This window comes from Juglans regia, chromosome 10 (genome assembly GCF_001411555.2).
Source record: "Juglans regia cultivar Chandler chromosome 10, Walnut 2.0, whole genome shotgun sequence".
In the NCBI taxonomy this organism is placed as follows: Eukaryota; Viridiplantae; Streptophyta; class Magnoliopsida; order Fagales; family Juglandaceae; genus Juglans; species Juglans regia.
Window position 1 is genome coordinate 27,033,346 of NC_049910.1, and position 27,302 is coordinate 27,060,647.

At 33.8% G+C, this 27,302-nt stretch overlaps 1 protein-coding gene across 2 annotated transcripts; it reads left to right on the forward strand.

The window, feature by feature from the left end:
• Positions 1–19,937: 19,937 nt before the first annotated feature.
• LOC108997839 (pathogen-associated molecular patterns-induced protein A70-like) lies at positions 19,938–21,094 on the forward strand. Of its 2 annotated transcripts, XM_018974228.2 has the most exons (2): positions 19,976–20,310; positions 20,482–21,094. In XM_018974228.2, the coding sequence occupies exons 1-2, from the start codon at positions 20,101–20,103 to the stop codon at positions 20,992–20,994; spliced, it is 723 nt and encodes a 240-aa protein (XP_018829773.1). In that variant the 5' UTR covers positions 19,976–20,100; the 3' UTR covers positions 20,995–21,094. The 2 variants fall into 2 exon arrangements, with proteins under 2 accessions (XP_035550339.1, XP_018829773.1); XM_035694446.1 differs by having other exon boundaries at positions 19,938–21,094.
• Positions 21,095–27,302: the final 6,208 nt, after the last annotated feature.

The following is a 27,302-nucleotide window of genomic DNA, read 5'->3' on the forward strand; positions in this document are numbered from 1 at the left end:
TGTATAAAATACTAAACATTAAGGGAGAGAAATATGACACTTTGCATTCTCATCACTCCCTCATTCCTTTCCCTTTCCCTGCTACTCTCTTCTACTGTTTTCCCCCCTTTTTCCTCCATGTTGAGACATGTTTTCCTTTTCCCTTCTCCATCTACTTCCCTCTTCATTTGTCCTATAATTATTGTTAAGCAGCCTATTTCTTTGAGACTATGTTGCCCTCAGCCAATGGCCATACTGATTTCCTGATTTCCTTCCCCCCCCCCCTCCAGAAAAACCATGGTATAGGCATCCACACGAGAAACATATTCTTGGCATCTTCTCATAGCTAAAAGGAACCCAATATTTTTTCCCTTTACCGTGAGAGTTCTTCCTTTTGCCAGAGGTTGAGTTATGTCCATGTGGATCTGAACTCTCAAATACTTCCCCCATCCACTCCCATCTTCCTGCACATATACCTTCTCACCCTTCCCACTATACCCCCTATTCGCTCCCTTTTCTTTTCTATCATACATGACAATGGTAAGTTGTGAAATCTCACCCAAAAGCTCTCTGAGTGGAATCCAACTTGTTTGATGGGAGTTTTCCCACCAAATTCTTTGAGGACCAATAGCTAGTTGTCAAACAACCATGGTCTCCCCAACCATATCCTTTGTTTATCAGCAATATTATCAAACACAATGGCGAATGTATTTGGACTCACCTCAGTAAACATTGCCTCCTTGCTAATTCTCCAAATTTTTCCTAACGTGGTTTCCAAAATCTCCTTGTTAATCAGCCTTGTCAGACAAAATTTCCCCATTAGAGACCTCTGCTCGTTCATCCTCAATTCCCTTGGTACATCATCATCAATCTCTATCACCTTTCTTTCCTCATCAAGGAACCTTAACTCCTTCCACTTTTCCTCCAAGTCCTCCATTACTCCACAACAGACACCATCCCACAGAAATGGCATCACTTGGTTGGTCTTCCACTCCTTCCGTCATAATTTCTCGTGCTCCCCTGGCACCTGACGGCAGTTGGCTGCCAGAGAACCTTCCTTGCCCTACAGGGACCACCTCCAAATTCCTTCCTACCTTTATAACCGCCTCCCATGTTCCACTCACTTACTCAACACTCCACCTCTTTCCAAAGAGAAAAGAGAGGATACTTTTGTCATACCGCTTTCCTACAATTACTTGGTGTACTAAATGAAGATGAATAGCAAGTGCTACTAACTTAAAAGGTAATACTTTTATTCTTTTGGAACTTAGTACTCCAATTGAAACATAATCCAATATGCAGAATTAAGGACAGCCAAGAGTTGTCTTGACGGAAGGTTAGTTACCTTAATGAATTGAATGTATGATAAAAGAATTATTATTTTTTTCCTCTAGCCACTTTTGGCTAACCAAATAAAAGCAAGGATTATAAAAGGATAAAAAGGTAGATTCCATATTATAATTTTAAATTTCACACTTAATGTTCCACATATATAGAAGTTGGTGGATCACCCACAGAGCTAGTTAGGAAGAATTTTTATTAAGAATTTATTTTGTTTCTCACTATAATAAAATAGGGATATACCAATTGCTATTTTATTAGGGAGTAGTGTCATAAAGTGTCCAAGGAACTACCATACAAACCTAAGCATTTGGGGGACAGAGTGGTATATCATGGTACAAATGCTATTTTTTTTTATAATAACGAACCAATTTCCATTCATAAAAGGGGACATACAAAATTGACTTAAAAACAACCCAATTACAAACCTTAATAGCTTCTCAGCACACTTCTATGATTGGCATGGTCTAGTCCAGATGGAAGATCTCTAAAGACCTAAGTCTAAGAGATAGTATAACTCTGTCCATGACAGAGTTAACAGTAACCGAATAACAAAACCCCATACCCTGCTTAAGCGGTGTAAGGTGCACCAACCTGGAAAACACTGCGAAAATGAAAAAACAGTGCTCCAAGAGGTTGTTGCATGCAGTACACATGCCACTTTGGGAGGAAAACCGACGGTCAATCTTGGAAGTCCCAGACTCACAGGCCACAAAAAACGCTACGTGTGTAGTCGGCAAAGGGCTTCCAGGTAGCGCATGAGAGCCACGGGCGAGACATCACCACGTCTCTTGGAATTTCATCCCACGAGTGCGGGCTACTCGCTGCTCTGTTTGGCGCCGCGTTCAGTGGACTTGAAGATCGGCGGCTGGGCTACACCGTGGAGGGGCGCGTGCGGGTCGATGAACGCCGAAGGTTCCAAATCTACGATTCCTCCTTATTTGGCCTGAAAAACACAAAAAAACTAAACGGAACACTGCACGGAAGGGGAGGGAGGGGGGATGGGAGCCGAAGCTCCCACCCCCTCTAGCCAAATCTTTAGTGAAGGTTTAGAGATAAGGGAGAGCTTTTTTTTCTATAGAGAGAGCTATGGCCTTCATATATATGATCAGTTGGAGCTTCATTACAAACGCTATTGAGATTTACTCTTTCCTATCAATTTAAAATTTAAGATCTTAGAATAGAGTCAAAGTTTGAACTCTGGGTCAACAGCTCTGCCACCTAAAGCCCTAAATTCATGGAAAAGAGTGAGTTTAACTTTTAACAAGCATTCTCAAGCCCTGCTCCCTTCCTACCCTGCAAAAGAAGTAAAAGTAATGAAATCTTAGTTTCCTGGAAGAAAATTAGCTTGATTGCATCTAGGGACCGGAATGGAACTTTAAAATGTGGGATTAGTAATATCCTAAGATCCTCACTATTTATTCAATAGAAAACCACCCAAATATGCCCTATGTATTGTTCAGAAACCATTTTAGAGGGCTCCAATAATAACAGGGGCATCATTTTATTTACCATAGTCCTTTGTACGGGGCATGACAATTATTGTGAGGGTTGGTTGTAATACCTCTTTGATTAAACTTTGAAAAATTCTACTTTGTCCACTCAATTTGCCCTCTTATTTTGACACCTCATGTATTTTTATTTTTTTTAATTTTTTTTTTTACTTAATATTTAAGGAAATGACTATTAGTGTATTGATATTTGCTTATATTTTTTAAAAATGTTTTAAAATGTTAAAAAAAATATGACAATAAAAAAGGCCAATGGAGCGGTGCTACTCAGGCGGCAGAGTAGCACCGCTCTTAAACTTTTAGCAATCACAGAAATTAGTGTACAATTAGCGACACCACGACAAGGATAAAGCAACCTGTTCCAGATTCACAACACAGTCATGGAGTCATCTTGTCAAAATAGTGATCAAAAGCCAAAACAACATAAATTGGAAATCACAAAGTCGTAATCTAATTAGTTTTGATTGCAATATAAATTATATTAACTAACTAATTACATGGTATTCGTTTTAGATTAGAACTCGAACCACAGAATCCATATATTGCTGGCAAAGAGAAAACTATGTCAGCATTATAATAGGAACTTGACTTCTTCCCATCCTTCAAAAGTCAAGCAAGTGTCTGAAATTTGAATCTGAAATTCCGAATATGCATATATATATAGAAGATGCTTAAGCTTCAATTGAAGCAATTTGAAATTAGAAAATCTTTGACATTAGAAGTTCCCAATACATTTCATAAACTATAAATAAACTACAACATGTTCCTAAATTTTCACTTTGGAAAAGACAACAACATGAAATTCAGATTCGAAAATGTTCATCTTCTTTTGTTTTCCCTCTTTTATCAACAACCACACATGATAGGCCAATAGAAACGAACCATCATTTTTATTAGAATATATACAATGTGGATTGATTAGTTAACTTGCTTAATGATTATTTAACCCAAGCTCCCGTTAGGGGCTCCGGCTGGGAACTCTTGATGGAGTGTAGTATTATTTTACATATGTTTTATTTAAATTATTTTTATATAGATCTTTTAATATTTTAAAATATTTTAAAAAAATAAAATAAATTTAAAACAACATTAAGAAAATACTTTCTTAATAGAAAATAAAAAGAAAATATTAAAAAATACCTTCTTAATTACGAAATAAAATTAAAAATTAAAAAAATATTTTTTTATAATTTTTTTATTTTTCTTCATAATTAAAAAAAATATTTTTTAATAATATTATTATTTTTTTTTTTAAAAATATTTAAGATTATTAAAAAATTTTATATAAAAGAATTTTAAAAAATACATAAAAATAAAATACTAGATCTCCCAGCAAAGCCCAGCAAGAAATCTAGCATTTTCCTTAACTTTTATACAATTTTCAGTAGCAAAGCTGCTATCATGCACTGGAACCATGGCTCAAAACCGCAACTCAAGTCTCTCTCACATTATTTTTTTTTTGGAAAATACTATTCCTACACCGAAAACTTCTACCGAAATTGTATTTTATTTTTTTTTTATTTTTTTATTTTTACTTAGTGATTAAGGAATGTTTTTAAATGAATTTATGATTTTTTTATATTTTTTAAAAATATTTAAAATGTTTTAAAAAATAATTGAAAAAAAAGTAAAAAAAACAAAAAATAACTTTTACCTTTCGGTAGAAGTTTTCGGTGGAAAACTTCTGTAGGAATAGCAGTGCTCTTTTTTTTTTGTTTTTCCTTTTATATTTTTCAAAGGCAATAAATTGGGATTTGATCGTTACCCTGACATGACGTCGCATACAGGGTATGGTCGATAGTACCTACTATATATTTGACAGGAGATATTGATGATATGGCACATGGGACAGCAAGTGATGGATGGCCAACAACCATTATCTGTTAATAAATGAAATATGGTAGAAAAATAGGAACTAATTACCGCGTGCATGAGGTAGAAATTAATTAAAGATAAATTATTTACGTCAATCTATTATTGACTACATCTTTAACATATTGAGAGTTTGTTTGTGTGTGTTTAAAAATAAGATAAGATGTGATAAAATTAAAATTAAAAAGTTAAATAAAATATTATTAGAATATATATTTTAATATTATTTTTATTTTAAGATTTTAAAAAATTAAATTATTTATTTTATTTTATATAAAAATTTAAAAAAATTATAATGATAAGATGAAATAAAATAAAATATTTTTTAAAAATAAACGAGTTCTTGGTGTGATGAGTTAAAAAAGTAAAAAAAAAATGAAAAATGATACTTGCAGTCGTGAGCATGCAGTCGCCGTGCAGTCGCTTTGAAAAAAATGAATAAATAAGGGACCCACCTGAAAAAAAATTAATTTTTTAATAGTGGACCATACTCTTTTTCAAAACGACTGCACGGCATTTGTGCATTCCACGACTGTATGTAATATTACTCAAAAAAAATAGAAGAACCCCTTATTAAAAAGTATGCGGAGCCTGAGAAGGCATGTGCCCATCGTCTAGGGTGGCATTAATTACACTTATAGAAAAGAAAAATGAGCAAAACAATGTGACAGGGAAGCAGACAAAAATCACGTTGATATATTTCTAATTAAATGAGTCATGTCCGATTTCAAGTAGGTCGATGTTCATTACTAGACACAATCCGAAAACACGAATTTTCATCCCTAATTCTCAACTATTCCCATGAAGGCAAGTGAAAACCAAAGGCTAAAAACTAAAGTTTCACGCGAGGAGCATACTCATGGATATGTTCAGGCCAAGAAAAAGGGACTGCAATGAAAGCTATGTGGAGGAGGACATCTCTCATATGTTGGCTTCTCCGACTAGGTGGACAACGATATCTTTGATTGGGGATGACAATGGCCTTCGCTGAGAGGGTGACGATGAAGTCTGGAAGACGAGAATGGCAACTTCAGGTTTTGTAGAGGAAGCGAACGATTCACCATTGTAGGGACGACAAGCATCTTTGCACTAAAATATTCTTTGCGCTAGTAAAAATTGATTTTAATAAAGTATTTTAAAAAATAAGATGAAGAATTTATTTTCGATAGATTTTTCATCCTATTCTTTAAAATATATTATCAAAATTTATTTTTTTTTATTTTATATATTGATTTTTATAATATAACATATATCAGTCTATCTATTTTTTCTTCATATCATTTAAATATTATACTTTTTAATCTTTTTTATTTATTTTAAATATTTTCTCTAACTATCAATAATATATTTATATCTTTTGATATTTACAATATCTTTCTATATATAATATTATATAATTATATTTTATTTTAAATTAATCTAAATTTATAATTTAAATTAAAATATAAATTAATTCAATAAAATAGAGCATAGTATATACCTACAACTACGTGCACCTCAAAAAAATAATCTCTTTCCTTAATACATATGATCCGAAAGTTTACTTTCTAATTTATACAGTGAAAGTTTATTTTATAGTTTCTGCAGTAAAAAAAAAAAAAAAAAAAGTAGAAATGTAGAAATAAAGCAAACTGAATATCAGAGATGAAATACATAATTCATTAAAGGGATATTTTGAGCTTTATACTCTAAATTTTACAAAAAGTTGGGTTTTATCAGAATCATTGGAGTGCTCTTTAATATTTAAGGCCGCTGCCCTACCTGCTAATAAAAGCACTAATTAAAGAGGTCATCATTTTCAACCATTGAAAAGACGCAAGGGATCTTTTCAGACCAACGCATGGGACCTTTGCAAAGACCTTATCGACTTTGCAACGACGTCCTCTTCAGACCACCTGCATATATCCAGTTGGAAAATGATAAAACAACTATTTATTTATAATTTTTCTACAATTTTTTAATAAAATAATATTTTTTTAAATATTTATTTAAATTGATTTTAATTTGATGTGTTTGAAATTTAAAAAAAATATTATTTTATTAATAAATGGTAAATAAATTGTAATTAGATTGTAAGGCCTATGCAGTTAACACGCACTTTACTCCATTATTTTTATTAGGCTTTTGTTTTAGAAAATATCTGATCTTTCCATTGCTTTGTTTGCCTTCCAAGGCCGTATTGATTAGACACATTACCAAACCACTTCCGTTTTTCTTCTTCTTTCTGCGTCTTGCATGAATGGGTTCTTCATGTCAAACATATCTAATATTTTGGACTGATTAACGAAAGTAATGAATGAAATCTTACATTATTTGAAGATGAAAATTTATCAGGATTTTATGGGATTCCCATTATAATATTAACAATTCTTTTAGAGTATAAGTACAATTGTGGCTTGAATTTTTTGGATTATTACATATGGTATCGCTGTCAATTTCAACTAAAGATGTGGGATTTGAGATGTATTACCTATTATGGAACGCTCTTACCTTCTAATGAAATATGTGGGATTTGCATTCAAGATCTATGTTAACTCATCTCAATTCATCTTATCTCATTTCAGCATTCTAATTTTTTTAAATTTTTATACAAAATGTAATAAACAATTCAAATTTTTTAAATTCTAAAACTAATTTCTCAAATTCTTACACAAAATATAATAAATAATTCAACTTTTATTTTACTATTTACAAACCATCTCAACCCATATCAACTCATCTCTGAATCCAAACCACTCCTTAAGAAAGAAAGATTCAGACCGTGCTTGGTTGGCAAGCCTACTTCAACCAATTTCAAACCAATCATTGATGTGATCTACTACTTTTTCAATTTTTCATAAAAAGATTAAACCAATCTCAACATATTTCATATATTTAAACACAAATTCAACATATTTATATTGAAACATATCTCAGTGGGACTCACAAAATACTACTATTAACATATCAACTCAAATCATTTGAAATCACTTCAACATCCAAACGTAGTCTGATATCCTAGATTGACTATAGGAAGATTGTGAATATGATCCTCTATTACTTAGGGGGGAAGTTCTAACGGTTGATAATGATTCTAAGGAAACATAACTTTAATAGAGGTTCATACGTGTATAACTTGAAGTTTCTTTAGATAGTTACAAGATGTAACCTTGGACCTCCATTAACCAAGGCATGGTTAGAACCATGCTACAATAATTTTGGGATCTAAAGTCAAACAAAGATATTGGAAAAGCAACTCTTCTATACACAGTCGCCCTATGTAGGCGCCATGTAGTCGGTCAGGCCACATCACAAAAAAAAGCGTTATTCAAGAGCATTATTCTTCTCAGCCTCATTCAATACAAAAATGGAGAAGCCTTTCCTGGAAATCCATGAAACCCATTTCACTACGCGAACCAAAATGATATTATGTGCTTAGCGGAAAAAGGCGGCAGGAAAGGCCTCTGGAAGAACTTCTTTGGAGTCACCGACCCTCTCCCTGGAGATGGTGACACGCCGCCGGGTAGAGGACTCGCGGAAACGTCATGAGGGTAAGGGCTCGGCCAGGGGCTCGAATTGGAGGACTGAGCTGGCATGGTCTTTAACTCCTGCATGTTGACAGCACCATTATTTTTGCAACCGCCACCTCTACCCTTTGGCTCGTCTAGCCATTCAATTGGTTGAAGAACACATTCTGGAGAAACCTAAGGCTGGAGTGCAATGATATTGATGGAGGGTCTTCTCAGCACTGTGTGATCATTCTTCTGCTTCTGGGCTGGGTGAGAAAACATAATGGATTTCGTATGAGTAATGTTTTGTTTCTATTACTTGTCTGTAACTCTCCCTAGATGGGATTGCAGTGACAATAACATGTTTCATTGTTAACATTTCTTTCATATAATTTGAACTAGGCTTTTGTTGAACTGCCATATTCGAGATGATCGTTCTTTCGGGCGTTAGGCGTCAAAAAAAATAAAAATAAAGCAACACTGCATGGGTTCCGAATTGAAAAGCTGAATCAAGATTCGAAAACCAAAAATATAGAAAATAAGAAGAAAAAACAAAGGGAAGAAGAAAGAGAAGCGTACGAGAGGCCCCGGGTGAGTTCACGCTTGTAAACGAGCTACTGCAAGCGGACACATCGGAAACAATAGAGTCAGCCTGGAAGAGGGTGATAGCAAGAGCCTCCGTCTTCACTAATTCTATTGCTACCTTCAATTTTTCCGTGGAAAATGAAATGACAAAACGATGCGTTTCACATTTGTCCTCCCTTCGTCTTCCCCAACGAAATCGAGTCACTTTTTCAGACCAATTCTTCAGTCTCTCTAGTCTTCCTCCATTCGTCTTCCCCACAAAATCGACGACCTGTACAACTTTGCCTACCCCTCTTCTTCCCCACATGACGACCCCGTACGTCTCACCTCTCTCACTCATTCAATATGGAAGTTCGAGGCCAACCTTTAATTTTCGATGTTCACCATCAAAATCAATTTGTCAAAACCTCTCCCCTGGTCCTTGCACTCATTTTTACATCTTACATTTCTTTTTCTTTTGAAGTATGAAGTTTGACTGCAATCCTCTGCAGCTTGGTGGCGACCTCATGGTTCAAGCGAAGTGCGGCATGGTTTTGGTTTTTATACAAAACGGTGTGTTTTATATTTTCCACGTAAGCAGCCGTTTGCAAGTCGTTTGCCCTATACAACTGTATTCAGCATTTTACTTGGAAAAGATACAAATCATGATAGCAACAAAGAAGATAACATTTTACCAAAATGACGTCATTACGTAATTCTTGCATTAACATGTACAGTGTAAAGTTCTTTGATATATAGATATTAAAAACATGCCTTTGGTGAGCTTTCTTGATAAATTAACTTCTTCTTTTTTATTAAAGATAGTATTATAATGATTCATTTAAGGAATATGTACGTAACATCGTCAACTAAAGACAATAAGAGGTGATAACTAGCTAGTCAAGTATCCAACTTTATAAGTATTTCAAGAAGAGGGTCAATTGATAAATTATGGGATAGATACTAGAAATTAATGACACCACGAGAGTTGTAAGAGTGAAAGTTCAATCCTAGGATGCGATGAGTCAACATCAAGGTGCCAAACGACTCCGTCAATAGACAAATGTTGTTTAGGGAAATTCATTTCATACATAAGAGATTTAACAAGTGTTAAATGTGTTTCTTTCTATTAATAATACCATTACATGGTGGGCTTGTTAGCATGACTCGTTTGATGGAATCTTGTAACAACCCGGTCCAATAATTCCAAGGTCAAAATATTAATAAATATTATTGTGCCTAAATTATATTTAATTGGTCATATTGGATAAGCCCACGAGCGATAAATTCTTGAGGTTAATTAAGAGTTTTAATTAGGCTCAATAAGTAGGTTAAATTCCATTTATTATTTATTGAACAAGTTAGACTCATTTTAAAATTTAAAAATCAACCATTACAAATTTATTTCAATTTAAAAAAAATTACTGATTGAAGTCCCCTATGCAATCTCAGTCACTGCGAATCCTACATTGAATGAACTACTAGATCATGTTTTTAAATTCAAACTCTCTTCTTGAATAATCATGACCTTGGTCGAACTCATCGGCATGTTATTCCAACAAGGATACAACTCTATAAGCCGTCTTCTCATTAAAACTTTTTAACCAGCTGCTTTCTCAAGCTCTAAGTCATGCACATTTCCAATTTCCACTAGATTTCATGCTCCAATAGAACTCTCCTACAATTCTACAAATCATTTTCACATTAAAACTCTTAAACCGACTCCTTATATATATGTTCAACCCCATGCACTTTATGTGTATCTCATTCCTCTTTAAGCCTCAGTGTAGTTTTTGCTTACCTAAAATCACACAGAGCACCACTAGTCTACCAGCATCACTCACGTTTTCTCTCTCCTTCTAGTTCACGTGATCAATTTTATGTCAGAAATATTAGATTAACACTAGGAGGTAAGTAGCATGATCATACCCTTACACGTATGTACAGTAAACGACATGTCTTTTATAAACATATTATGCATGTATGCCCTCTATTGGAAGCCCATTTTTATGAACCCGAGTCATAAATATCATGATTTTATGCATAAGTTCCGTGTTAGTTGCAAGACATGCATTAAATACTTTATGAAAATCCATGATTTATGTGAAGATTTATGCATTGAATTATTTATAAAAATTCATAGTTTTATAAAAAGTCATGATTTTATATGAGAGTTGTGCATTAAAATATTTATGAAAATTCATGATTTTATAAAACGATTTATGCACTAAAATATTTATTAAAACATCATGACTTTATGTAAAGAAACATGTATCATGACATTTTATGAAATATGTGATTTCATTTGAAATATATGGTATGATATGATAAGATACGACAAGTATGATTATGATGAAGTATAAATGATAAGATATATAACGGCTTATGTTATGATATGAAGAATGTACCATATGTTATACGCATATTGCATTGACAGGTTGTACATGCTGGTAGTGCACCTAATGTCTCTTCCTTATGTATGGATTCCACAACCTGCGGCTACATGCGGAGTTGAAATCTACTTAGATTCACTAACCCTAATTCACAGAGATCAATAGTGTGTATCGTGACAAGTGAAAGATAAGTTCATATTCGTGTTATTTACGTATGTATTTATGAGTATACGTATTTTTCAAAAAACTCCTGTATTTATTGTGTTTAATGTATAATGTGTTGTTTATTGAGTATTCGACTCATTTTTATATGTTTTTATGTTTTAACCACTTCAGGCGATGATCTTTATAAGGATGGGTATGCAAGACAGGACTTGGCCTAGTGAGGTGAGGCAAAGGCCTAGACATTTTTGTTATGCTTAGTTTTATGATTTTAATTTAATAAGTTATTTTGATAAGTACATGAGACTTTATTGATTTTAAATAAGTGCTTACACGACCTTCTTGCTTAATTCCCTGTCTATGGAGGTCCTCTCCGTCTGAAGGGTGAGGTTTTCGTCTTTGCCTGTAGCAAAGTGAGTCTCTCAGTTTTTTGATTGAAGAGACACGTATGGAGACTGAATTGGAGAGATTATGGAGAGGTTTTACTTTGATAGATCAGTAAAAAGAAGGAGTGGCAATTTCAAAATCAGAGGTAGCAAAGGTGGCCAGTTTAAAGAAGTTTTGTTTGATGATTTTAGTTGTCTCTGAAAGGTTGGTCAATAAAGAGGCTTTCCGTGCAATGATGACCAAGGTTTCGGGTCCTGTGGGTTGGCTCCAATTTAAGGATACGGGGGCAAACAAGTTTTTGGTGGAGTTTCAACATGAGCAAGACAAAAATAAAGTTCTATTGGGAAGACCTTGGACTTTTGACAGCTTTCTTGTTTGCATGGAGGATGTTGACTGGTCTACTCCTCCCACAGAGTTCCTTTTTTCTTACGAGTTTTTCTGGGTCCAAGTCCATAATATGCCACTGGTGACCATGAACAAAGAGACTGGAATGCATATTGGCTCGGGTATTGGAGATGTCATTGAAATAGATACAGACAGTTCAGGCTGTGCATGGGGCCAGTATCTATGTATGAAAGTTCGTGTCAATCTCTCCAAACCCTTGATCCAAGGTAGGTTCCTTAACCTTGATGACAAACAGTTATGGCTTCCAATCAAGTACGAGCGATTACCATCCTTCTGCTTTCATTGCGGAGTCATTAAATATAAGGAGGGTGGATGCACCAAGTGGAATAGGGGCAACAATGAGACTTACAAACCAGAATATGGTGCATGGTTGAGAGCAAACCCTCCAAAGCCAGGTAGTTCTTTTACGAAGAGGTATGACAGTGGTGGTAGGGGCGACGCTGCTTCTCACTGGCGGTGAGAGGAACCAGAGGATGTTTCTAATTTTGGCAAGAGTAATCAAGGACCAAACAAGGAGGATACTCCCTTAAATCAAGCTAATATCTAGGTGGAATCAGAAGGGATTTCACTAATAAGGAAAGTTACCATTCCAAAATCAGAAGTAGAATTGGAGTCAATAGAGAAGGCTGTCAAAACAGCCCAATCATCGGGAGAAGAATATCCTTCTGAACCCTTACTAAAACAAGATATTGCAGATCTTGTCATCCCGGCTGGTCCCGAGGTTATGGTGGTTGACAAGGGGAGTGATTCTGTTACAAATATGAAGATGATGGGCCTGAGCTCGAAGGCCCATCAGGAGAAGGCATCTGTTGTTGTACCAGACCCATCACTTGCTTCTCAGGTTAATTCCCTCAACCTTTTCCTCTCTTCACAAATAAAAAAGTTAACCACTCCAAAACATTCAACATGGAAAAGGAAAGCTTGCGCACAACATTTGAAATTAGAGGATAGTGAAAATGAGGTTCTTAAGATGGGGAGTGATCTAACTTCTTTGAAGAGAGTAGTGGAGTCCTCCTCTGTTAGTACAGCTCCTGTTAAAAAAACAAAAGACTAATGAGATACATGAAGTGGTTATTAAGAAAGAACATATGGTGGTGGCTGCTAGGCAGCACCACCAACAACCATGATTTACTTAAGTTGGAACTGACGAGGGCTTGGGAACCCTCAGACAGTTCGTGAACTTCACCTTTTGGTGAAATTCAAGTTCCCTAGTCTCATTTTTCTAATAGAGACTAAATGCAGTAGACATAAGGTGGAGTTAGTAAGGAAGAAGTTGGGGATGGCTAACAGTTTTGTGGTTGATAGTAGAGGGGCTAGTGGAGGTTTGGCTTTCTTTGGAATGATTATGTGCATGTTGACTTGCTCTCTTATTCTCAGTCTCACATCTCTATCGTTATTGACAAGGGGGGGGGGGGATAATTTGGGTTGGATTTGTACTAGTTTTTATGGCAACCCCTTGACTTCAAAAAGGCAACAGAGTTGGGAGTTGCTGCAAGCCTTAGATCCTGGTGGGAGTAGACCTTGGCTCTACCTAGGTGATTTCAATGAAATATTACACTATGGTGAGAAGGTTGGGGGAGGATCTAGGCCTTTTGCTCAGATGGAGGGCTTTAGATTAGCTCTAATGGAGTGTGGACTACATGACTTGGGGTACAAAGGTGATAGATTCACATGGTGCAATAACAGGGAAGGTCTTCAGTTTACTAAGGAGAGACTTGATAGGGCTTGTGCAAGCTCAGTCTGGCTTGAGAACTTTGGTGGTTATTCAGTTATGACAGCAGCAGCAAGTTGTTCTGATCATAGGCCTCTTGTGGTATCCATTGCACCAGAAAGATAGACTTTGGTAAGAAGGGAAAGACTTTTCAGATATGAGGTCAGCTTGGCCCTTAAAGAAGATTTTCATAAAGTGGTGGAGGAAGCTTGGAGAAGACCATGGATGGTATCTAATAAGTTGGAGATGGCAACTGAAGGGTTAAACAGATGCAAAGCAAGTTTGAGGACATGGAGTAAAGCCTCAGTGGGTTCTACCAATGCAAAGTTCTCAGGTGGACCATTTCTTCCACCACCTATTCTTCTCTTTTCAGAAAAGAGTTTATTGTTAACCTCTGAAAAAATTATTTTCTCCTTCCCATGTATTAAAATAGGCTTCATATGTTCATAGGAAGGTGGAAGAGACCAGATGAGCCTCAAGGCTTGATTCTCATCATCAATTTTAACTCCAATAGATTCTAACTCAAAGACAATGCCATTGAGAACACTTAAATGATCTGAAATAGTCGTGCCTTCACTCATCCGCAGTGTATGAAACTGCTCCTTCAGGTACACCTGATTCGAGACGCCCTTCGTCTGATACAACTCTTCGAGCTTTTCCCAGAGTTCTTTTGCCGTAGATATTCCATGTACATTTGCAAGAACATTCTTGGCCAGGTACAGACGTATCGCACTTGCTGCTCTCAAATCCAGATCCTCCCAATCTTCATCGCTCATTACATATCTACTCTTTGTTTCATCAGTCACGCTAGTATCACTGCTGACTTCAGGGGTTGGTCTGCCCTTCAACGTCTTGTGTAATCCTGATTGAATCAAAACATCATTGACTTGAACTTGCCACAAGCCAAAATTGATTCTCCCATCAAATTTCTCCACCTCATATCTGATAGGATTTGAAACTTTACTTCCTGACATTGCCTCGATGAATTTCACCGTAGAAATAAATGGTATTGATCACTAAGTAAGTTCTCAGAAAAGATTATTCTTTCCTAGACAGAACTTCAAGGTTCCCAGGAAAGATTAGAGGGTCACACTGGACCACTTAAATATCAATCTCTTAGACAAAACCTCCTTAGACTGTCTCTGTCCACACTATCACACCAAAGCTCCACCCTGCCAAAAAGGACTCATGCTCTGATACCACTTGTTAGAAATTTAGACATCCCAAATTCACCCCCCAGGATCCACCTTTTGCAGGAATATCAAGAAAAACAGAGAAATAATAACAACACAATAATTTACGTGAAAACTCCCAAAATAAAAAAATAAAAAAACTACCAGACCTAGAAAAAAATACACTATGTGAAAAATTATTATAATCACACAATTTTTCTCCTCACCCGAAATGACACCCACAAAGCTTTCCCACTAGCAAAACTTTAACTCTCACATCTTTCCATTTTACAAGAAAATGCTAATAGAGGGATTTTACTATAGTCACAAGTTACTAATTAAGCTTATGACTTGGTATAATTAACTAAGAGGCCAAGCACCCTATTTATAGGCCTTGAGGCCTGCTCCGTGTGGGACTCCAAATGAGCAAACCCAACATCTGCCACATGTTTGACACTGGATGCGAGCAGAATGCATGGTCGAATTGTCCAGGTAGTGTTTGGATGGAGTAATACTTGGAGGCTCCTTCGTGGTTTAGACAGGCATTTACATGATTTGACAATAAGACCTACATCCATATATGAATCTTTTCAAAGTAAAATCTACTATATTTAGTAATTTCATAATCTCTTATGACTCGCTTTCCTCTCAGTTCCAATAGTGAAAATGGTATAACAGAAGTTGAGAAACAAATTATGGCCAAGCTCCTTAATCTATAAAACTAAGTACTCCTACTTTGTCTTGGTTGTTTAGCTAATGGTATAACGTAGGTTGTTTAACCACGAATGAAGATGCTTTATCAGCTATTGATGTCGAGGCAATAAGATGGCTTTTTTCATGAACTATGGTTTTGGTGAATAAATGATTTTTCTTCTCCAGTTATATGTCACGAGTATCCTACGATACAAATTGATGGCAAAAAAATTTTCCCACTAAGCATGCATTTTTTTCGACTATAGTCCCTCCCAAAAAAAAAAAAAGGGTATTTGTTGTAGTGTGTGTGGGGTTAGCCTTAATCCTCTTTTCTCGCGTCTCACATCTTTTTAATTGCTACCCTTTGCAAACCTTCGGTTCTTCTTAAACTTTGTGTTTGTCATCGTGTAATTTTATTTTATATCCTCTTGCTATTAACATATTCGGAAATTTTGTTATGCTCTTTTCTATTAAGATAGGCTACGAATATACCTTAGTCCTTAACTTGGCCTAATAATATGATCACTCTTTACCCATCAAAGTTGTTATCAAGAATTATAAAACATTATTATATAGAATTAGGATCATACTAATCGGTTGACCGGCTCTTACGGTTGGACGTGACCGTTAATTCATTTATTTTTTAAATATTTTAAAAAAATATACATATTTACTAGTAATAACTTTTCTCAATATTTACAAAAATAAAATAGACCAACGGTCAAACTCAAAATCAAACCCAAAGGGCAAACTAACATTTTCTGCAAAATTAATATAATCTAATATATGTGTAAATAATAAAAACTAATTGATCACAAATCACTTTTTTGTTAGATTTAAATAGATAGTTCATATGAGATAAAATGAGATATTTTAAATAGTAGTTGAATAAAATATTATTATAAATAAATTTTTAATATTATTTTTATTTTAAAATTTATAATAATTGAATTATTTATTATATTATTTTATAAAAATTTTAAAAACTTATAACGATAAGATTAAATAAAATAAAAAGTGGTAATTTTGTTTCTTGGCAAGTGAGATCCAATACCCAAGAAAGAGGGAAGGAGTGGTTGGACCAGTCGGTGTAAAGTCAGTGGTCACGTCCTTGGCAAACAATTTCCGGATGGAAGTGTGAACAAGCTGTCAAGCTGACTGTAGTCCTGCAGAATAAATACAAACCTTCATGTTTTAAAAATAAAAATAAATATAAATCATTTACATAATTTATTTCTCTGATTTAATTTGTGAAAGCAACCCGAAATGTCGTCACTAAAATGTCGTCACTAAGATGATGTCACACTTGTACTAACAAGCGGACCACCGGTAAAATTTACCTTATCTCGACCAATTATTTGTGCCAACTATACATTCTCACATTATTACAAAAAAAAAAAATAATAATAATAATGCTACATACAGTCGTGGAATACATAAACATTGTGCAGTCACTTTAAAAAAGAGTAAGATCTATTATTAAAAAATTAATTTTTTTTATGTAGATTTTATATTTATTCACTTTTTTTAAAACGACTATACGACACTTGCATACTCAAGATTGCAAGTATCATTTCTCATTACAAAATTTTAGATCCGTTCGCTCCCAATCACTATCATTTTAGTAGACATTTATTTTCTGAAAAAAAATATTTATACTTTTTTATTCTCTAAAACGTCTAAAATATACTTTTATTAAAAAATTGAATACATTTAAATTCATATTAAAATATTCACTTTTTAACAGTGATTTCCATTTTTTTTAAATGAGTATGAAAGCACAACTTAAAATTATATCTAACGTTATTTTATTTCTTATAATTTTTTTATTTAAATTATTTTATTAGTTTTTTTTTTAATTTTAAATTTTAAAATTTTCAGTATATCAATAACTGACATGTAGAAAAGTAAATTTTTTTATAAGTTTGTCTTAAATACATTTAATATTTTTGTATATAAAAATTCCAGAATCCAAAACATTATTATATTGAATTTAAAGATTTAGATTTGATCGTATAAATATTTATTTTGTGTATATGAATATGACAAATAAGACAGATATAGATAAACTCATAATTACTTGTTAAGATAAATATAACTGATTAATTTATATTTTCTCATCAATTTAAATTTTTGGGACGTACGTGTTCTTTTTATATAGTATCAGAATAGAATCTTAATTCAAACTATAAACTCTATCATATTTAACTAAATGTTTTGGTTATTAAGCTTATTCATTGATAGAGAGAATGTCACACACGTGAAGTACTAAAAAAATATAAATAAATAAATGTAACTCTTTTCATAATCTACTTAAACTTTTAAAATAATTATCTTTTTGAGTGCGGTTTGTTCTCACCCATCAAAGTGATCATTAATTTAAGAAAAATGTCATATCTTATAATCCTTTTATCTCGAGAAGAGCCAACTTTATTGTAGATCACCCACGTTCACATTCTAATTTACTCATTCTTTTTTTGCATGTTGCATGAAATGTGTAGGCATCCCTCCCTCGTTAGTAGATAATGTTTCTTTTATTATTATTATTTGTTTTCCAATTGGTTCCAAAAGTAAAGCTTTGAAGTAGTGCCAATAGATTAGTGATATGAAGCACGAGGAATGATGCTCTTTTTTTGTAGCAATCCCCAATGCGGGGGAAACCAACTCACCAAGATTAGGGTTTAATAGTGTTGGAAAAAACAATTATTTACGGACTAATTTATAAGCATCTTCTAAACATTAATGATGGGAAATCCTTACACCCATATCTCCTAATTTTAAAATTTTCTTGATAATTTAAATATTTTTTCTTATAAAAGTAATAGATTTCACATTAATTATGTGTTACGTTTACACGTCATCTTATAAGTAACTATCGTCAAAACTCTATCCTTATTTTATTTTCGAGTTATAAAATATCGTATATTTTCATTTTATTATCATCACATATGCCAATAGAGAGCTACTCCCAGCCGGTCCGGTGAAAACCCAATTTTAACACCGATCAATAAAATTTTGCCACGTATGACATGTAACAATTCCTCCATCCCCCCCTCTCTCTAACACCCCGTTGCAATCCCCCCTCTCTCAAACTCTCATCTCTCTCTCTCTCAAATACACTCTCATCGTTCTCATCTATAGACCGCCCAACTCTCTGTGAAAACAGTAAAAGTTTACTACTTTGTTTTTATTTTTTGATAATTAGTAACAATTTTGTTTTCTTTTTCTAAGATCTAGATTTTCATTATCATTTTGTTATTGTGAGTATCTTTTGAGCTGGTTTGACATGCGCAAAAGATGATGATGAATTTAATAAGATTATTAATTCATAGGCAATAAATAGAGGAGAGTGTATTTTAGAGTTAGAGAGAGAGAACGCATTTGAGAGAGAGAGTATTTTAGAGAAAGTGAAGTTGCAGCGGGGTGAGAAAAAAATGAAAAATAAAGAAAGAATTTAGTATATATGAATGTAAATGAAGATTTATTGCATGTCCTACATGGTGAAACTCTATTGACCGGTGTTAAAATTGGGTTTGCAACGGACCCGCCAGAGGTTTTGAAATGCCAATAAAGATCTGTAATTATACTAAATTATTAGATTAAATATCATATTTTAAAATAATAAATCTAAAGATCGATAAATCTAAAATTTTAATACATAGCTGACTTGGGGTCAACTAGTTGTTTCTATTTTTTCAGACAGTACGTCTTTAAAGTTTATGCAGAGAAACGCTTTAGAAAAATAATAGATATATATCACTTTTATAATTTTTGTACAATTATGTTTTAAATAAATTATATTTTTATAAAATAATTTATAAAAATAATATCACTTCATATAAATATTCTTATTTTAAAAAATAATTATATAAAATATTATTAAAAAAAATTTACATATATCATTACTCAATGCTTTATCTCTTCGTACTGAACACTCATTAAATAATCACATGTCACATTTATTATTATCATTTAATTAAAAAAGACAAAAGTTATAAAAAAAATAAATTTACACAACTTTTTATTATTAACACAATTTTCACTTACTATATATTTTTTTAATTTTTATTATTTTTGTATCAAATATTTAATATATAAATAATAAATAGTAGAATTGTATTAGTTTTAAAAAAATAAATTTTAAAAAAATATTAAAGAATTTAAAATTTTTAAAAAATATTAAAGAATTTAAAATTTTTAAAAAATATGATATATATAGAGATTGTGTAGTCTTAAAAAAAAAAAAAAAAAAAAACCCAAAAGTACTTCGATTAATATATGGAATCGGTACGCTGCCCAAACGAAACCATATTCGTCATATTCTTCTGCCAGAGAGCTCAGTCTCAGACTCTCTCTCTCTCTCTCTGTTCTCTAGCTCCAAGAAACGAAACCTGCAGGAAAAGCAGAATTTGAAGCAAAGCTATGTCTTTCATCTGGGCTTTCATGGCCAGTTGGTTCACACCCACCTCGCTTTTCGTCCTCCTCAACCTCACCATCTTCACCATCATTCTCACCTCCAGTCTCGGCTCTCAGAGAAAACCACAAGAACAGCAACAGTACCACCACCACCAGCTTGAGCAAGCTCCGTCCTTTCTCAACCGAGTAAGGTCGATCAACTTCTCACTCTACAAGTTCGAGCAACCCAACGCCGCAGACCCAGTCACCGAGTTTTTCCAACCCGCAGGCGTTCTCGATCACGTCGAAATTCCGTACCAGAACCCGGATCACCCTTCGACGACACAACTCACCAGGTCTCCTTCCCTCTTGGAACGCCTCAAGTCCATCAACTTCTCACTCTACAAGTTCGAGCAACCCAACGCCGCAGACCCAGTCACCGAGTTTTTCCAACCCGCAGGCGTTCTCGATCACGTCGAAACTCCGTACCAGAACCCGGATCACCCTTCGATGACACAACTCACCAGGTCTCCTTCCCTCTTGGAACGCCTCAAGTCCATCAACCTCTACTCCCTCTACAGATCCGACTCGTCCGCAATGGAGTCGGAAATTCTTCACCCCACGGAGCCCGACCAAGGCACTCAGAATCTGAAAGCGGAGACTGACAACATGGTCAAGCGAAGCAACTCGGACAATGGCATCGGAGTTCCTAAAAGACCGGCAGCTGAGAAGATAAAGAAGTCTGCGAGCGAGAAGTCCGCGCTAGGGAGCTCGGAGGAGATCAAGACGGGTAGAGCCTTGCCGGACGAAGAGGTGGACGCGAAGGCGGATGATTTCATCAACAGGTTTAAGCAGCAGCTGAGGTTGCAGCGCCTTGACTCTCTTCTGCGTTACAGGGAGTTGCTGAACAGAAATAATTAGGATCGTCAATTTTGTTTTTGCTCCTATTGGCCGATTATGTCAAGCTATCCTCCGTCACCCCCAATGGGAATAGTATGGGTATTTCGGTCATTTAGGCTTATTACTGTGTGTTTTATTTTGGACTGTGTTAATCTATATGTGATTGTGACTTAAATATCTTGGTGATAAAGTTATGTTAAATTTGAAAATTAATGCCCCCAAATGGAAATATTCCACTTGCATTGAGATTTGCTTCAATTTCGTTTGGCTGGAGCGCATTTTGTCGCAGGTGAAAAGTCTGCGGTTTCACGTGATATGTAAAATTTATTTTTGAATCAAATGTATTTTATAATATTGTATTAAATTAAGATAATTTATGAAATTATTTTTATAAAACCTCTATGTATATAAAGTTTTTTTTCTCTAAAAATTAGATACATAAGAAAAAAAAAATTACAAATTAGCATCCTTTTTTAAATCTTCTAGTTTTTTTGAAATCTTCTTTTTTTTTTTAATAAGATTGTTAAACTAAGATCGGTTTTCTATGTAAAATTCTTATTTTTATATAATTTGAAGAAAATAATGTAAAAGTGACATATGATCTATTTCATCTGTAATTTTCAATTAGCTATAATGTTACCGCTACATCTAGGCAGGGCTGTAAAATGAACAGGCTACTCGATAGGCAGCTCGAATTCGATTCGACTAAACTCGAAATTGACTCGACTCGAATATTAAATAGGCCGTTAGTAAACATAGAATTAGGCTCGATTATTAAACGATACAAACTCATACAAAACTCGACTGGCTCGAGTAATATTCGTGAACAAACTCGTATGAAGCTCGGCTCGACTCGTGAGCTCGACTCGTATATATTTATACATATATAATACAATATATTATATATAATAACAAAAATTTAGATATGTATATAATTTATAATATTCATAATTAAGTATGTAGACTTAGTGTTATTATTATAGTCTATAGACTTATAGTCCACTATATATACTATATATAAATTTATAATATTAACTTATAGTCTTATAAAACTAGAAGTTATGATGAATACATACAATAAATATATGACATTATAAATTTACAAATTACACCATATGGTCCATATTATATATATATATATATTCATATTAGTAAATGTATGAACTCAAATATGGTATATTGTCTATTGATATTAGTAATAGTATATTAGTATATGTATGTTAATATATTATTGTGTTAGAAAGATGGTGACCAGTGGTGTTAAAAAGATGATACATCATATATTATTACTAATGTATGGTGGTATATGATATACTAATATACTAATATTAATATGAAAGAAAGATGGTGATGTATTAGTATAAGATATTAGTATATGTTACTATTTATGATGATGGATAATATTAACATATCATATTAGTATAAGTATATACAGATGGTGGTGTATTAATAACTATATAGTATTATTAATCTATTAGTAGTATAATCTTACATAATATATAACATTTTAACATTACAAATTACACCATCTCCTTATCATGTTAGTATAATAGTATTATAGTATTAGTATATAATAGAACTATACTATTATATCATGAGTAATAAATTATAATGTTTGATAAAATATAAAGTTAGACAATGTTATATACTTATAGTTATACTATTATACTATTAGTATAGTTATATATTATAATATTATATAACATGTGTTACAACTTAAATATTAAAATATAATTTTATAGGATATAAGTTATAACTTATAACATTGTACTGTTTTGTACTATAACTTAAAATATTAACTTAAATATAGTATATAACTTAAATATTAACTTATAATAATATACTAATATATAATTTTATAGTATATAACATGTGTTACAACTTAAATATTAAAATAGTTTTTTAAAAAAAACTTATGGGTTACATCAACATGTAACGTGTTAGTAGACTAGTTGTGTTACATGTTAGAGAGGCTACCCCTACCCGTATTACATTTGGAGTTATTGAGGCCCTTGGATCTTTATATCCAAATCTAAGCCGTTGATTCATCAATCATCGCAAAACCCTAGCCGCCCCACCCACTTGGCCACTGCCCACTTGCATCTCGATTCTCATTTCTCCTTTAGCCGTTTCACACTTCCTCACTTATCCTCTCAAAGCCAGCATGAAACCCTAGCCTTCTACGCTTTAACGGCTTCATCGCTTACATTCTTGATTCTTGAAGGCTTGCAGCCATCAAGATTGAAGAACCCGATGGGCTTCTGTTGTGAATATTGTGATATGGGTTTCTCATTGTCTCGATATGGGTTTCTCACGACTGCGAGAAACCCTAGTAGATGCAGCCGGCGACCGTATTTTTGGGGAGCCGTGGCTGTAATCTCAGCCTCTGAGATCGTAGCCGGTCCTCGACACATGGGTCATTAAATGCATGCATTTATGACTCTCAACCAACTGAATCCCTGATTCTATGGTTTGTGGTTATCTGGTTCGCCGATTCTTTCGTCTATGAGTCGATTACCCTTGTTTTTTTTTGTTTCTAAGCATTTGTCTGGGATTTGGTAACTTGGCAGATTTGATTGATCTTATGATTCTTATCTAGTTATAGTTTTATCTGAGCATTTTCGAGGATTCATTCTAGTTCTATCTTAACTCTTTATACATTGTAGTATTGTTAGTTGTTACATTGTAGTCTTGTAGATCTAGATCTAATCATCTAAGTACACTGTATGCCAAACATGCTGTGTGGTCAGTGGTTTGACATTGTTCTACCAGACTGCCATACATTAGTAACATCCCCAGTCGTATATGCATGCTTTTGTAGCTTTGTCACTGTTCAATGTCCATCACTTTGATTGATAAGTTTATGTTTTATCTTTTTTATTTTATTTTCTAATGACAAAATATGCCCTATTAGGACTTTAGGCTGTTTTGCTATTGTTTACAATTACAAATATATGTTTTAAGTTTTATATTTCATATATGAGAACTGAGGAAAAAAAGCAATTTGAAGAGTTTGCCTACATATCTGTGCTTGAAGCAACATTTACAGCCCACTGTGAGTATTACGTTTTCATTTGCTTCTCTAAGTAGTCTCGGGTTATTTTTGTATATTGTTGATTGGAGTATGTTCTTGCTCCCAGTATTTAACTATGCTTTCTTTTAAAAGTTTTGGTTGATTAATCTGACTCTATCTGGTTCTTGCTTATTATTTTATGTTCTTGCTTGAAGTATTTAATGATGTTTTATTGTTCATGTTTGGTTATTGTCTTAAGTATTGAAAGATGTGTTGGTTGATAATAAATATGGTTGGTTGATTGATTATAATTATAAATCTGACCCTATCTGGTTCTTGCTTCAACTATTTAATTATGCCATCTTCAACATGTTTGGTTGATTAATCTTTCTTCAATCTGTTTTGTGTTTATATTCTTAGTTCAAGTCTTTAAATATGCTTTCTTGAACCTGTTTTGGTTGATTATAAATTATCATATATTGTTCTTGCTTCAACTATTTAATTATGCCATCTTCAACATGTCTTGGTTGATTAATTTTTCTTTAATCTGTTTTGTATTTATGTTCTTAGTTCAAGTCTTTAAATATGCTTTCTTCAATCTGTTTTGTGTTTATGTTCTTAGTTCAAGTCTTTAAATATGCTTTCTTGAACCTGTTTTGGTTGATTATAAATTATCATATATTGTTCTTGTTTCAACTATTTAATTATGCCATCTTCAACATGTCTTGGTTGATTAATCTTTCTTCAATCTATTTTGTGTTTATGTTCTTAGTTCAATTCTTTAAATATGCTTTCTTGAACCTATTTTGGTTGATTATAAATTATCATATATTGTTCTTGCTTCAACTATTTAATTATGCCATCTTCAACATGTCTTGGTTGATTAATCTTTCTTCAATCTGTTTTGCGTTTATGTTCTTAGTTCAAGTCTTTAAATATGCTTTCTTGAACCTATTTTGGTTGATTATAAATTATCATATATTGTTTTTGTTTCAACTATTTAATTATGCCATCTTCAACATGTCTTGGTTGATTAATTTTTCTTCAATCTGTTTTGTGTTTATGTTCTTAGTTCAAGTCTTTAAATATACTTTCTTCAATCTGTTTTGGAGGCACATCGAGCCACCAAGGCAAGAGTCCACTAAAACTTTTCGAGTCAAAATTGTTTGACTCTAACATGTTTTGGTTGATTATATCAGCCTATATCAGCCTTGCCTTTTGGAGGCACATTGAGCCATCAAGGCAAGGCTGCCAAGGTAAAACTGTTGGAGTCAAATGTTTTTGATTTTAACATATTTTAGTGTCCTTGTTTCTGGAGGCACCTTAAGCCATCAAGACAATGTTGTTTTCATTTTAGTTGATTAATATAATTTGTACGGTCAATGTTTGTATGCTTATTTTATGTTTCTGGTTTTGTGTTTTAAAAATATTAGACCCTAGCAAATGGATGATTGTGTGAATTTGGTTGATCCGGTGGAGGAGTATGAAAATGAAAACTCTATTGGAATTAGCCATGTAGAGCCCATATCTGATGATGGTGGAGATACTGCAAATACTGATGCCCCTAATACTGTCTCTACTGAGGGCCAAACATATGTTCAAACAGTAGCGAATGAAAGGAAAAAGAGGAGGAGGACTTCCAATGTATGGAATGATTTTGTCGAACTTGAACGAGATGGGAGTAAACAACCTCAATGTAAGTGGTGTAAATCTTTGTTTAAAGCATCTCGATCAAGTTCTACGACTACACTACGTAGACACTTTCTAACTTGTTTGCCATATATGAGGTCTAAGAAAAAACAGAAAGTCTTAGCAGTTGAGTCTAAGGAGAAAAATTGTGGCTTCACTGTCTCAAACTTTACCTATGATCGTAGTAGGGTCCGAGAGCTTGCCTCTCATATGATACTTTACCATGAGTATCCATTTTCTTTAATGGAGCATGTGGTATTTAATAAGTTCATGAGTGCAAACACTCCGTATTGGGAAAAAATGTCTCGGGCTGCTGCAAAGAATGAATGTATGATAACTTATGAGACTGAAAAGACAAAGTTAAAGGCTTTGCTTAAACCTGTTAACAAAGTTCATATCACAACTGACATGTGGACTTCTTGTCAAAAACTTTCATATATGGTAGTGACATGTCATTTTATAGATACTGATTGGAATCTTCAGAGGCGTGTTTTGAACTTTTGTAATGTGCCACCTCCATATACTGACCTTCTTATTGCTGATGCTTTAGAAAAGTGTTTCCAAGGTTGGGGAATTGAGAATAAAATTTGTTCGATTACTGTTGACAATGCAAGTTCTAACGATGTTGCCATTAGGATCTTGAAAGATAATTTTAGATTGAAGAAAACATTGTCTGTAGGAGGAAAATTGTTTCATGTACGTTGTTGTGCGCATATAACTAATTTACTTGTGCAGTATGGACTTGGGGAGATTGTTGATTGTGTCAGAGATGGTATAAAATATCTGGTAGCATTAGAGAGTAGGCTAAAACAGTTTAGTGAAATTGCAAAACAGTTGCAATTGCCCTCAAAGAAACTAATTTTAGATGTGCCTACAAGATGGAACAGCGCATATTTAATGTTGGATGCTGCAATTCAGTTCAAAGAGTGGGGGCAAGTTGAAAATGTTTGTCAACTACTTGCTATTTTCAATGAAGTAACCAATATTGTATCCGGAAGTGATTACCCAACAGCAAACTTATTCCTTTCTGAAGTATGGAGAATGAAGGACATCTTAGGTAAGAAGAGTAGAGATGAGAATGAATACATAAAATCAATGGTAAGGAAAATGACTGCTAAGTTTGATAAATATTGGGGGGAGTGTAATCTATTGATGGCAATCGCTGCGGTGTTAGACTCTAGATTCAACTCTTGAGGCACAAAGAGAGCAAGAAAATGCTCGAATAAACGTATCCAGTTGTTCCTCAAGTGTTGGGAGAAACATGCAGAGTGGCCAGTCATTATTTAAATCTTTTGTTAGAAGTGTTGATACCGTACAGCCTAGTAAGTCAGAACTGGATAATTATTTAGAGGAGAGTATATATATTTGTGAAGAGGGTTCAGATGCAAGTTTCGATGCCTTTGAATGGTGAAAAACAAATAGTCTTAAGTTTCGAACTTTGTCCAAATTGGCCCGAGAGATATATTGGCTACACCAATTACTACAGTTAGCTCAGAATCAACATTCAGCGCAGGAGGCAAAGTCATTGATCCTCATCGAGCTTCATTGTCAACTAAAACTGTCTAGATGTTGTTATGTGGGTCTGATTGGGTTAGAGCATTATATGGGTTTAAAAGATCATCAACAA

Bases quoted from the DNA above. Each gene is read 5' to 3' on its own strand.
- LOC108997839 (XM_035694446.1), top strand. From the start codon at position 20,101: ATGTCTTTCATCTGGGCTTTCATGGCCAGTTGGTTCACACCCACCTCG.